At 42.6% G+C, this 13569-nt stretch overlaps 1 protein-coding gene across 3 annotated transcripts in view; it reads left to right on the top strand.

Annotated features, from left to right (window-relative positions):
- The window catches only part of LOC141110420 (uncharacterized), a 73513-nt gene that overhangs the window by 17508 nt on the left and 42436 nt on the right, over positions 1 to 13569 (top strand). For all 3 annotated transcript variants that reach the window (XM_073601764.1, XM_073601763.1, XM_073601765.1), the window contains exons 4-5: positions 3352 to 3483; positions 12309 to 12431. In XM_073601764.1, the coding sequence (XP_073457865.1) occupies positions 3352 to 3483; positions 12309 to 12431 (255 nt within the window). The remainder of the gene's footprint in view (positions 1 to 3351; positions 3484 to 12308; positions 12432 to 13569) is intronic.

The following is a 13569-nucleotide window of genomic DNA, read 5'->3' as shown; positions in this document are numbered from 1 at the left end:
ATGGAGGATCTCTATAGAGAGACTGCTACCTCCAGTCCAGGGGCCTCTCCATAAGGAAACTTTCACCTCCAGTTCAGGGGCCGGTGGGGGGCCCTCTATAGGAAGACTACTAACTCCAGTCTAGGGGCCCCTCTATAGAGAGACTGCTACCTCCAGTCTAGGGGCCCCTCCTATTGTAGGGTGACATTTGAATGGAAAGCCCCTGGGATAGTAAATCAGTTTAGAGTGCATGACAATAATGCAGGAACACTGTGCTCCCCCCAGCAGTTTATGTGTTAAGGTGCCTGCTCGGTGTGTGTCCTGTATGTGGTTTGTTGAGTTGACTCTATTGAGCCCAAACTGGCTCTCCCCTCCTGCACCTCCTCCACAGATATGGGCGCCAGTCAGACCTATCAGTGTAGCCACAGGGCGGCATGCAGAGCTTGCTATGTGGAGAAGGGATCGAACTCCCAGCACGCACTGGCAGCATTCCCAGTGGAAGTAAAGTTGTGCTAGGAGTGGAAGAGGACAGATTACTCTGCTGTGACAGGGCTACAGTCAGCACTAGAGAAAACAAATGCAGTCGACTGCCCCTTCTGTGGCTGATGCCGGAAACCCAGGACAGCAAGGCAAACCAGCAGTCCTTGGCTGCGTCCTAGGCATCAGTGCACCCTAGTCGGCTGCCTAGTTTGCCTAGCTGGAGCACCGGCCTTGGGAAGGAGATGCCCCCCCAGCTGCACGCTCTCCATTGCCTCTCCTGCCTCTGGGTTGGCTCAGCCCTGGATCGACTTTTTCTTTCAGCAGATGCCTCAGGCAGTTCAGCTTTGACCCTCCTTGCTCTGCTCTCATTTGACATTTTTGTATCTGAAAAACATATTTTCTCTTTCCTTCTGTTTCAGCACATTGACCCAAGCAGTTTAGAATTTCTGTGCTCTTGATTGAAATCCTAAACTCTTCATACTATAGAAACCGGTGTTACAATATGACATCTCGGTCTACTGTCATTATTTACAGTAGCTTTGTTAGTTCCAAGTCATTGAGTTTTCTCCTAAGGCTTGTCAGGACCTTCTCGACCTTGGGAGAAGTTCAATAACATCAAAATGTAAACAAGTAGAGGAGTGCAGCGTTATATCATATGGATCTATTAACCAACAAATGGCCCCTGCCCCAACCTATAACTGGCCTTCACAGCAAGGAGCACAAGGAAGGGCAAATGCATAAAAGTACAAAAATAGAACATTCTCACCAACCAGTTTGCTGACCAACCGAATTCACCTGTCCAACAGTCTACGTTGGGCAGCCTGTTTTTAACGCAGACCTGAACAGAGCCCTGACCTCAATCCTACTGAACACCTTTGCGATGAATTTAAATGCCCATAGCAAGCCAGGTTTTCCTTTCCAAGTACCTGGTCATCCTCTTTTGGCTGAATGGGTACAAATTCGTACAGACACACTCAAAAAATATTGTGGAAAGTCGTCCCAGAAGACTGGAGGCCACAAAATGTGAAACTCCATATTAACAGCCATGGTTTTTGAATGAAATGTCCTACAAACTCATATAGGTGTGACAGTCAGGTGTCCACCATTGACCATTTACTCACCTGGTAATAACTTTTTCTGCTGGTTAAAGTGGAGTTCCACCCACTTTTACAATTCTTCAGCATCCCTCACTAAACTGTGCACTGTAAACGAATTGGATATTTTTAAATTTTTTTTCTCAGCACCTACTGTATATCTGCTGTATTCATTTTTCACTTCCTCCTCCCTGGCCGCGGCCCATTGCATCATTTCCTGTTTGCAATGCCTTCTGGGAAGGGGCGGCAACTTCCTCTGACACTGCCGTTGCTAAGGAAACCTGACCTGAAACCTATTACACTGCTTGTGCTGCACTGAGCATGTGCGTGATCTGCAAGGATGAGATCCAGGAAGAAATACAGTCTGGCTTCAGATGCCCAGACTTAAGATGGCCACGGCCTGCTGTAAGTTTATAAAATAACAAACTACTGCTATAAACTAACAAAACAGACCTTAGTTTACAGACTAACTTTACTAGAATACATTAAGCTTGTGTATTATAGGGGTATTTGTATTTAAAAAGTATAATTTCGGCCGGAACACCACTTTAATACATTGCACTGGGGCTCTGCTAAAAATGCAAGTGTGATTCCAAACAGAAATAGGAATAAAGAACATTCTTTTCGATCTCTAGTCCCATCTTGTACATTTTATGTCTGTGTGAAGAACTTTGGAGGATAGTAAGAAACTCAGATTTAGGACCCATATCTGGTATATTGTCTGGTGACTAAGATGATACAAGAGAATGTCTGATACCGTCAGTAAAACCTTTTCCTACATGTTTAGCTAGTAGTAGTTAGTTATATTCTGTGGAGCTGTTCTGTAATGTTGAAGATGTTTCCCCACTTATCCAAGGTCCATTGGATGTTGGGAACATTCCCCAACATTTATAGATTCAAATATGAGTCACCTTAATCAAATCACACCTTTGTTACACCTTCATCAATGTAAGGTTTATTCAGAAACGACACAAATACCGCATCTCTCAGTTTTCATGGCACTATGGATATTGGTTTACGTAATTAGAGCAGTGTGGTTTCACAAATCCACACCACCCATGTGTTTGGACAGTCAGAATTTGCCTTGACACATAACATGACACCATGGCCATGGAATTGCCTCGTTAGCCCTGGCATAATGATCACATGACTTTGTTTGTAAATAAAAGGTTAGTGTTACTGTTATGGTTCATTATTATCTACTCTCATGTTCCCAGCTAACAAGGGGCCTTTTTGCAAACAAGAAGAGGTCCTGGTTAGTTGAATGGGACTTCTCTAACCCTCATGAGCCATTTAAAGCCATTACACCCTTAAAAACCACCCAAATTTTGACCCTAATGCATTTTGACAACATTTCAACAATACAAAAACTGATGTTTTAGGCTCGGTTCACATAGGGGCGACTTGTCAGGTGACCTAGTCGCCTGACAAGTCGCCTCCCGTTCTGTGCTACGGAACCGTTCTAATAGGAGCGACGCAAGTCGCTCCGACTTAGAAAAAGGTTCCTGTACTACTTTGGGGGCGACTTGGGGCGACTTGCATAGACTTCTATACAGAAGTCGTTTTGCAAGTCGCCTCAGAAGTCGTTTGCAGGTCGCCTCGCTGAGGCGACCTGCAAGTCGTGCCGCCCCTGTGTGAACCGGCACTAAGGGTTAACCCAACCCAAAACCTGCTGAGCTTACATAGAGCCATAAAATAATGTTCTGCTAATTAATAACACTTCAAAATTGTCTTTGAAGAATACTTTTGTATCATACTTATGTTTTTTTTTTAAACTAACACTATCATGTTCTAACAGTGCCAGCTACCAGTTTCCAGGTCAATGGACTTGTTTGCCCATCATGCGCATCACAGTCCTTGTGTGATCAACAGACGAATATACAATGTACTGGCAGTGAGCAAACTTGCATTTTTCAACCTTCCACATTAGGTATTTCAACATTATTTTATGTTTGTATGTAATTATTTACTTTAATTAAAAAGCATTTGACATGAAAATACATTCCCAACCACATCAAAATTAGTCTTTAACCCTATTGGTGCTTTGCAGTGATAGAGATGCACGAGGCTGCCATCTTTAATTTGGAAAAGCTTCTGTCCTTCAGCTGTATGACCATCGGATCAGTCTGCCTCCGTAGACAAATGTATACTGAACACCGGATGCTACTCATTATAGGCACCCAATTCTCTGATGCAATCAAGTAGCATTTCATATACTGTGTGTATATGTTGGTGACACAGGCATCCAGTTCTCTAATGCCGCGTACACACTGTCGGAATTTCCGACAACAAATGTTTGTGAGCTGGTTCTCAAATTTTCCGACAACAAAATTTGTTGTCGGAAATTCCGATCGTGTGTACACAATTCCGATGCACAAAGCTCCACGCATTCTTGGAATCAAGCAGAAGAGCCACACTGGCTATTGAACTTCATTTTTCTCGGCTCGTCGTACGTCTTGTAGGTCACCGTGTTCTTGAAGTTCGGAATTTCCGACAACATTTGTGTGACGGTGTGTATGCAAGACAAGTTTGAGCCAACATCCGTAGGAAAAAAATCCACGGTTTTGTTGTTGGAATGTCCGATCGTGTGTACGCGGCATAACAGTGTATTGATCGACACTTCCTGCTGACACCTCCGATTGTGGAAGGGAGTTCCACATCTTTACCGCTCTGGCTGTTATAAAAGCCCCTACACAGTCTAAGGTTAAATTGCTTCTCATCCAACTTCACTGAGAGGCCACGTGTCTTATTAAGCGACCGGATACGGAATATTTTTTTCCCTATGTTAGTATCTTCATTTAAATATTTGTATATTGTGATCATGTCACCTCTCTTCTCCAGGGAAAATACATGTATTATGTGTAGCCATTCCTCATAACTAAGATCCTCCTTCCCCTTTTTAGCTTTGTTGCCCTTCTTTGCATTCTCTCCCGTTCCAACACATCCTTCCTAAGGACTGGTGACCAGAACTGGATGGCATACTCAAGATGTGGCCGGACCAGAGTTTTATAGAGTGGTAGAAATATAGTTTTATCTCTTGCGTATATCCCTTTTTAATGTATTTGCTAGTAGTCTGTTGGCTTTGCTTGCTGCAGCTTGGCATTAAATGCTATTGATGAATTTGTTACCTGTTAGGACCCCCTTTTCCATCCGCGATCCCCCCCCCCCAGCTTGGACCAATGTAACTATGCATATACCATCCCTGTGGAAGCTGGAAATCACTGTAGTACCACTCCCTCCATTAGCTCCAGTGCCGAGTTGTTGCCCTGCATAGTCTTCTCTGATTTGATGGAGTGCAGAGGTGGGATGGTGATGATATGAGCTCCACCTCGTCCATTCTGAAAACAGTTTGCATTCACTGAGAAAAGCAAACACATAGCAGGGGCACTAGGGTCACACATTGAATGATGGTTTATGAGTATATCCACAACAGGCAGCTCACTACTCATATAAATGTGCATGAGGAATCCACAAAACAAAGTCATTCAGGAGCAGGACATGTTACCACCAAGGTCACAAGAACACCAGGCATAGCGGTAAAAAACACAGTTTATTTATCCAAATGGTACAGTCAATATATTGCACATAAAAAGTTAAAAAGTATTGCCAGCTTGCCAAATTGTAACAAAGCGATCACATACCCTCATACAGCGGAGTCAGGGGTGTATTCAGACCCAGACTTGTGGTATGGGGAACTAATCCTGAATGTCACCTCTGTGACTGCTGATGGGCAGAGGCAATTCCGGTGTCTGCTAGGGCTCAGACTACAGATAGCCAGGGACCCGGGGTGACCCCGAATATGAGCTCACAGGTTGGCGGAAACACTCCAAGAGAAAACAGGTAGATATAATGATAAGAAAAGCCATAAGGCTTTGTAATGCAGCGCAGCAAAAATGATCCCCATTCAACTGAAATGAACGCAATGCACGCAGTTGTGGTGTGATAGTGTACTCATTAGTACAGCAAGCTCCTCCTAAGCTCTCTAGTTTTTTTCATTCAGCCCGCTGGGTTGAACTAAAAAAAATAATCTTACCGTGTGAACCAGGCTTTAGATCTCATTCATATGTTCTAAATGGCCATGGAATGGCAAATATACCATGAATACCTACAGCCAGATGTTCCAAGTTTTGTCAGCTGCTCAGCCTGAGTGATGGGCTGAAAAGAGCCACTGCTGTTAACATGTATCTGCACATCCAGTGGTCCCCGTGTTTAAGCTCCGGGGGACAAAGCAAAACACATTGGGGTGTGGCCTGGTGGTAACCCGGGCTAAAGTAGTCTCTCCCATCACTACTACATTACCATAGGACTCTGTGAATGTGCGGCACCAGGGATTTTTTATTTCTCTCTTCCCTTCATTGGCTACAGGAGCTGAAATGAGCTTCATCCCTCACCGGCACTCCTGCAGCACATTCGGTATCCTCTACATTAATCCCCACATCGATTAAGCCTGAGCGACACACTAACAAACCGTGGGTCACAGTGGTTACCTGCTGTTAGGGCCAAATTTCTGACCCTGAATGCAGAGAGATTTTATCCAAAGGGCAAAAACATATCCCTACCTGCAGGTCACCACTGGATGTGAAGATACAGGTGGATACATGTTTACAGCAGCAGACAGCCTTGGCTCTTTTCAGCCCATCACTCAGGTGTACAGGCTGAGCAGATATTGGAACATCTGAGATCCCGGGTGCAGGTATTTGGAGTATACTTGCTGCACCATGGTCATGTAGGATGTATGAATGAGACCCAAGACTGGACTTTAGCTAACCTTACTGTGCAAGTTGAGCAGGTGCAAGGGGCAACATATTGTGGTGGGCAGTAACTTCAGTGATTTATTTAAACCTTAAAAAACTTTGTCCTAAGAAATTTTATGAAATGTTTTCAGAGAATATAAAAAATATATATATTGTCCACTGTCTACCACAGGATGGTGCCCTTTGCACCTGGTCAAAATGGTTGGCTTTTATTCAGATTTAAACTGTAGTAAACCCAGCTTTTGAACTTGTACCTACAAGTAAGCCTATAATAACACTTATCTGTAGGTACAGTGAATATCTCCTAAACTTGTGGTGTTTAGGAGATATTCACATGGAAAGCAGCAAGTGATGTCACCGGTGCATCCGCTCTGAAGGGACGGCATACTGCTTGGTTGTACTTCTCCTGGAGATGAGCGCAGTTCATTCTGCACTTTTGTGACCCATTTTTAACCGACAGCCAGCTATAGCCCGTTGTCAGCTGACATCGCTCAACAGGTCCAGGCTGTGGAAAGATCCTCACTTTAAAGTCAGAATTCACACCCTTCCAACGGTTTTCTCTTGGAGTGTTTCTGGCAGCCTGTGACGTTACATCCGGGTCACCTCCTGCGTCACCTCTGGTCCCTGGTTATCTGCAGTCTGAGCCCTGACAGACACCAGAATTCCCTCTGTTCATCAGCAGTCACAAAGGTGACCTCCAGGATTAGTTAGATCAGTGGCGGCTGTTGCTCAAAATTTTTTTGGGGGGGGGCGCAAACAAACTGAAAAATTCTGAAAAAAAACATCAATTGCAGCCTCACTGTGCCCATCAAAAAGTGCCACTATGCCCCATCAAATGCCGCCACTGTGCCCATCAAAGGTTGCCACTGTGACTCCCCCGCCCGCTCGCTGTCTGCCCAGGACTTACCCTGTCTTGGTGGCGGGTCAGGCAGCGGGTGACGGCGGCGAGGTGTGGGACCTTGCAGCAGGTCAGGCACGGTGAGCTGTGTCCTCCATGTGTCTCCTCCCCTCCTCCTGATAGACATCCAATCGCAGCACCTGACCTTTCAGCCAATCAGGTGACAGGTAACAGACGCTTTTCTAACACGCCTCCGAGTTCACTTTTTTAAGCCTATTAGAGTCTATGGCAAAACCCCTACACAGAGCAGGTAAGTATAACATGTTTGTTATTTTAAAAAAAAATAACAAAAAAACAAACCTTTTACAACCCCTTGAACTACTTGCCGCCCGCCATATAGCAATATGACGGCGGCAAACTGGTTCTCTTATCCTGACCGGACGTCATATGACATGGTCGGGATAACAAGCCGCCATGCGCCCGCGGGGGCATGCAGCGCGGCGATCGGAGGTGCTGTGTGTCACTTTGACACACCACATTTCCGATCGTGGTAAGGAGCCTTTGATGGAGGCTTCTTACCACGTGATCAGTTGTGACCAATCACAGCTGATCATCGTGTGAACCAGGAAGTGCCGGTAAACGGCTTTCCCCAGTTCCTCGGCTCTCCCTGTCAGAGGGAAGGGTCTAATCAGCACATTGTTTATTAGTGCAGCCCTCATCAGAGGTTCCCATCACCTGCCAATCTCTGCCTATCAGCTGCCAGCCTGTGCCCAATAAAGAATGCCTGTCAATGCCCATCAAAGTTCCAATCAGTGCCCATCAAAATGCCCATAAATGTGCCAATCAGTGCCCCTTCAGTAATGCCTGTCAGTAGCTCCTCATCAGTGCCGCCTATCAGTGCCATCTATTAGTGCCCATCAGTTCCGCCTATCAGTGCCCATTTCAAAACGTTTTTAGTTTGTTTAGCAAAAAATAAAAACCCCAGTGTAGATCAAATTCCACCAAAAGAAAGTTCTATTTGTGTGAAGAAAATGATAAAAATTTCACGTGGTTACAGTGTTGCATGACCGCGTAATTGTCATTCAAAGTGTGACATCGCTGAAAGCTGAAAATTGTCCTGGGCAGGAAGGGGGCAAAGTGCCCGGTATTGAAGTGGTTAATGTGCAATATATTGACTATACCATTTGGATAAATAAACATTGTTTTTTACGGCTATGCCTGGAGTTCCTCTGACCCTGGAGATAACATGTGGCGGTCCTGACTGACTTTTGATCCCTTGAGAAAATGCAAAGTGTTCTCTGATTGGTGCCCATGCCGAGTGAGTCGCCTCCTGCTTTCAGAATGCAGCAGAGCAGCCAATCAGCCCAGGACCTGGAAGTTAGTGGAGATCACTGTAGTAGAGCGGTCTACTACAGTGATTTCAGCTTCTAGCAGGATCCTACAGGTATAGTATATATATATAACAATAAAAAGAACTGCGCTAAAAAAGTTTAAATAAATGGATACACAAAATACATCAGAAATTGTATAGCATTCCCCTATTGATCAATTCTGTGAACCCAAGTAGCAACACAATACAAATGAGATAGCTTGATAAATCAGAAAATATCGTGAAGCACTTATTCCAAATTAGACAAGTGACAAAAATCAAAGAGTCTGTGACTATAAAAATGGCTCAGAAAATCAACAGTCCTTAGTGCAAAAAAATCCACCGATAGTGATTGAAGACCTTTAGTGAAAAAGCATCTCGTGAACAAAATCCACCACCTATAACAATATGTGCTTACCAGAGGTAAGCTATAAAAGGAGCTTATGTTCGAAATCCACTCCGTGGGGACACCAACATCAATCTCGGCATGGAAGGAGGATCACCCGGAACCCACCAACAGAAGGGTCAGATATTCAGCAATGGACACCCAGGGAAATAAAAAGTATATCCTCCATAGTGTGAATCCGTTTTGAAACAGTTTATTGGAAAGGTAAAAATAGTGCACTTACTACAAATAGCGAGTAAACAGCGTATAGTAACAATCAGCCGGCCGGCCTGCATACACCCGTTCACTGCGAGATGGAAACGATGACGTCAGCGCGTCTGCCTTCCGACGTACGTTTCGTCCTATTGGACGTTGTCATAGGAACGGGCGACGCACTGACTCATCGCTCCTTATATACATTCATAGAACCACCCCTCGTTCTGACGCTCTGGTGGCCACATCCTGGTTCCAAACCAGGAAGTACTCAAGATGAAAACCAAGCCTCACTTTGATGACGAATAACGTTAGTCAGCCCTATCTTCCAGCGAACAGGAGGCTAATGTACATAAAACAAATAGTCACTTCCACATTTAAAAAGTGAGGTTTCTTCATCGCTAGAGGGGCTAAAAGCATATATAAGTATTCCTTAAAAGATGTAAGACATGAACGCACTACCTGGGCTTCATGAGATAATGCAATTAAGAAGATAACCACCCAATAGGGTACTAGTCTAGATTCTGCCTATAAACAGTTTAAAGAAACGCCATCTAGTGGAGAATATTGGATTATACATGCCAATAAATGGCATATATATTTCACTTGGGAATTAATAAAAAAATTTTAATATTATGACATCCCCAGAGCCATATAACACTCTGCGGTGAGAACAAAATTATATTATTCCCCTATTAAGATATTTAAAAGTATACAAAATATTGATCATATCTTAATAGGGGAATAATATAATTTTGTTCTCACCGCAGAGTGTTATATGGCTCTGAGGATGTCATAATATTAAAATTTTTTTATTAATTCCCAAGTGAAATATATATGCCATTTATTGGCATGTATAATCCAATATTCTCCACTAGATGGCGTTTCTTTAAACTGTTTATAGGCAGAATCTAGACTAGTACCCTATTGGGTGGTTATCTTCTTAATTGCATTATCTCATGAAGCCCAGGTAGTGCGTTCATGTCTTACATCTTTTAAGGAATACTTATATATGCTTTTAGCCCCTCTAGCGATGAAGAAACCTCACTTTTTAAATGTGGAAGTGACTATTTGTTTTATGTACATTAGCCTCCTGTTCGCTGGAAGATAGGGCTGACTAACATTATTCGTTTGTCATCAAAGTGAGGCTTGGTTTTCATCTTGAGTACTTCCTGGTTTGGAACCAGGATGTGGCCACCAGAGCGTCAGAACGAGGGGTGGTTCTATGAATGTATATAAGGAGCGATGAGTCAGTGCGTCGCCCGTTCCTATGACAACGTCCAATAGGACGAAACGTACGTCGGAAGGCAGACGCGCTGACGTCATCGTTTCCATCTCGCAGTGAACGGGTGTATGCAGGCCGGCCGGCTGATTGTTACTATACGCTGTTTACTCGCTATTTGTAGTAAGTGCACTATTTTTACCTTTCCAATAAACTGTTTCAAAACGGATTCACACTATGGAGGATATACTTTTTATTTCCCTGGGTGTCCATTGCTGAATATCTGACCCTTCTGTTGGTGGGTTCCGGGTGATCCTCCTTCCATGCCGAGATTGATGTTGGTGTCCCCACGGAGTGGATTTCGAACATAAGCTCCTTTATAGCTTACCTCTGGTAAGCACATATTGTTATAGGTGGTGGACTTTGTTCACGAGATGCTTTTTCACTAAAGGTCTTCAATCACTATCGGTGGATTTTTTTGCACTAAGGACTGTTGATTTTCTGAGCCATTTTTATAGTCACAGACTCTTTGATTTTTGTCACTTGTCTAATTTGGAATAAGTGCTTCATGATATTTTCTGATTTATCAAGCTATCTCATTTGTATTGTGTTGCTACTTGGGTTCACAGAATTGATCAATAGGGGAATGCTATACAATTTCTGATGTATTTTGTGTATCCATTTATTTAAACTTTTTTAGCGCAGTTCTTTTTATTGTTATACTTATTTGATTCTTTTACCTGAGGATTAGGACTGCAGCTTGGGGGGTGTAGGGAAGCGCGGTAATTTTATATAATTTTCATAGTATATATATAGCTGCATTGCTCCAAGCTGGATCAATGTAATTAATAAATATGTGCAATTCGTTTCCTTCCGAATTAGTTTTTTTAAACGAATTTCAACAAATTAGTTAATTTTGAAACATTGGAAATATACTGTACCCGAATTAACGAAAACCCATTTAACAAACTTTTCGTAAATTCGAATATTCAAAAATTTGTAAATTCGAATAAAATTCGGGAATTCTAAAAAAAAAAAATCGGAAATTGGTAAATTCCAAAAAAATCTGAAATTCAAAAAAAAAAAAACGGAAATTCCTAAATTCTAAAAAATTTGTAAGTTGCGAAATTCGATAAAAAATGGAAATTTAAAAAAAAAAAATCGGAAATTCAGGAATTCGAAAAAAATCGGAAATTTGAAAAAAACGGAAATTCGGAAAAATCGGAAATGCGAAAATTCGCAAAAAAAAAAAAATGGAAATTCAGAAGTTCGAAACCCCGAAAATTCGAAAAAATTCTGGAATAATTACAGTTACTACCTATTAAATTATAGGTATTGGAATTTCCTTTCAAATTTGGCTGTTAGTGAACGTAATGAATACAAATTATCCGAAATAACGAATGCCTAAACGAATGGAACGTAACGAATTAATAATAATAAATTACAATAATAATAATAAAGATGTTTTATTATTATTAATTTGTTCAGTTCCATTTGTTCCGATGCGGCATTCGTTATTTCGGATAATTCGTAACTTCGGATAAATTTGTCTTTGTTACGTTCACTAACAGACAAATTTGAAAGGAATTTCCAATACCTATAATTGAATAGTTAGTAATAGTTAAGTTATTATAGTTAGTTATTATTTTAGATTTTCGAATTTTCGGGTTTTTGAATTTCTGAAATCTCCGATTTTTATGGAATTTCTGAATTTCAGATTTATTTATTTTTTTTTATTTTTTCGAATTCCCGTTTTTTTTCGAATTTAAGAATTACGATCATAACTAATGACGCAAAAAACTAAAAAACAAAAAACAAAAAGACAAATGAAATGAAAACAAACAATATTTTCGGCAGTGCACATGTCAAGTAAGTATAAAAATACATCCATACCTGGAATTCTTCATTAATGGTGATTTTACCTGTTACCTGAAAAGTGTTTCTAAATTTCTGAGATTTGTTTGTTTTCTTCAGGAACTGTGATGGGCTGCGCAACTTCAACCCTCTGTGATGTGGCAGATTATTCCTATGTTTCTGCAACTGACAAAGTAGAAATACAATTTTTTTGTTTCCCTGCAACCAGCAGCACTGCAACAGGTAAGAAAAAGAATATTCCGTTGTGCCTATGAAGGTTCCCATGTGTGGAGGTCATGGTATATCTAGTAGTAGTTGGTTGCATTCAACTGGCCTTGAGAAACATTATAGACGTTTTGCAAATCATTCAGGCAGCCCCTTCAGGACATACCCCAGCCTCAGTCACCTTGATAGGCGTGCGCAGAGGGTGTGCCAGGTGTGCCTGGGCACACGCTAATCATTAAGTGCAGTCAGTGGTGGTCCGTCCATAAGGGGTGCAGGGGCACAGCCCCCCCAATCCATGTGCCCGGCCCCTAATCTACATGGACGCATGGATTCCAATACGTTGTTTTTTTTTCTTCGAAGCATGTGATTAGAGCTGGAGGCTCTAATTGGCTTCAAAAAGGGTAAGCTCGGGGGCGCAGTGCACTGCGCCCTGAGCCCACCCAGTTGTGTGACAATAGAGATTGAACACACTGATCCTCCTCTTAGGCAATCAGGAAGCAGGTCTTGTGACCCCTCAACCGACTGGCTGAAAGGACAGGTGACCCTATTGGATGCCTAGGAGGAGGAGGAAGGAGGAGCCGCACAGCAGAAGCGGCCTTGATGCAAAAGAGGAGGAGAGGACACAGGAGACACTGCCCACCGTCTGTAGGAGCCAGCAACCAGCTCATAGATGCCCATACCTCCCAACATTTTGAGATGGGAATGAGGGACATCTATTAACAAATGTATGTAAGCATAAGACACGCCCCCTGCCACACCCCCCTAAAAAATTTAAATGAACCAAAAAAAAAAAGAAGGTTAATTAAATCCACAAGGACTACTATTCCTTTATATTGGCTTTTAAAATGTACAAATGCAGCAATTTAGAATTTGGATGAAAGGTTTAGCACTGGGAAACACTTTTTGACAGATAAAAAGTGGATTTTATATACAACTATATAGATCAGAACAAAATGAGGGACAAATGAGGTGGAATGAGGGACAGAGGGACATTGCTCCAAATCAGGGACAGTCCCTCCAAATCAGGGACAGTTGGGAGCTATATAGGAGCCCGCAATCCGCCCATAGGAGCCCGCAATCTGTCCGCTGCCTGCCGCCAATAGGAGCCCGCAAGCTAGTTGGGGTAAGTGCCAGGAATGGTTGTTTGCACTGCACT

Source organism: Aquarana catesbeiana, linkage group LG10 (assembly GCF_042186555.1).
Source record: "Aquarana catesbeiana isolate 2022-GZ linkage group LG10, ASM4218655v1, whole genome shotgun sequence".
Lineage (NCBI taxonomy): Eukaryota > Metazoa > Chordata > Amphibia > Anura > Ranidae > Aquarana > Aquarana catesbeiana.
Note: the sequence above shows the minus strand (reverse complement) of the source record. Positions and strands in the feature narration are given on the sequence as shown.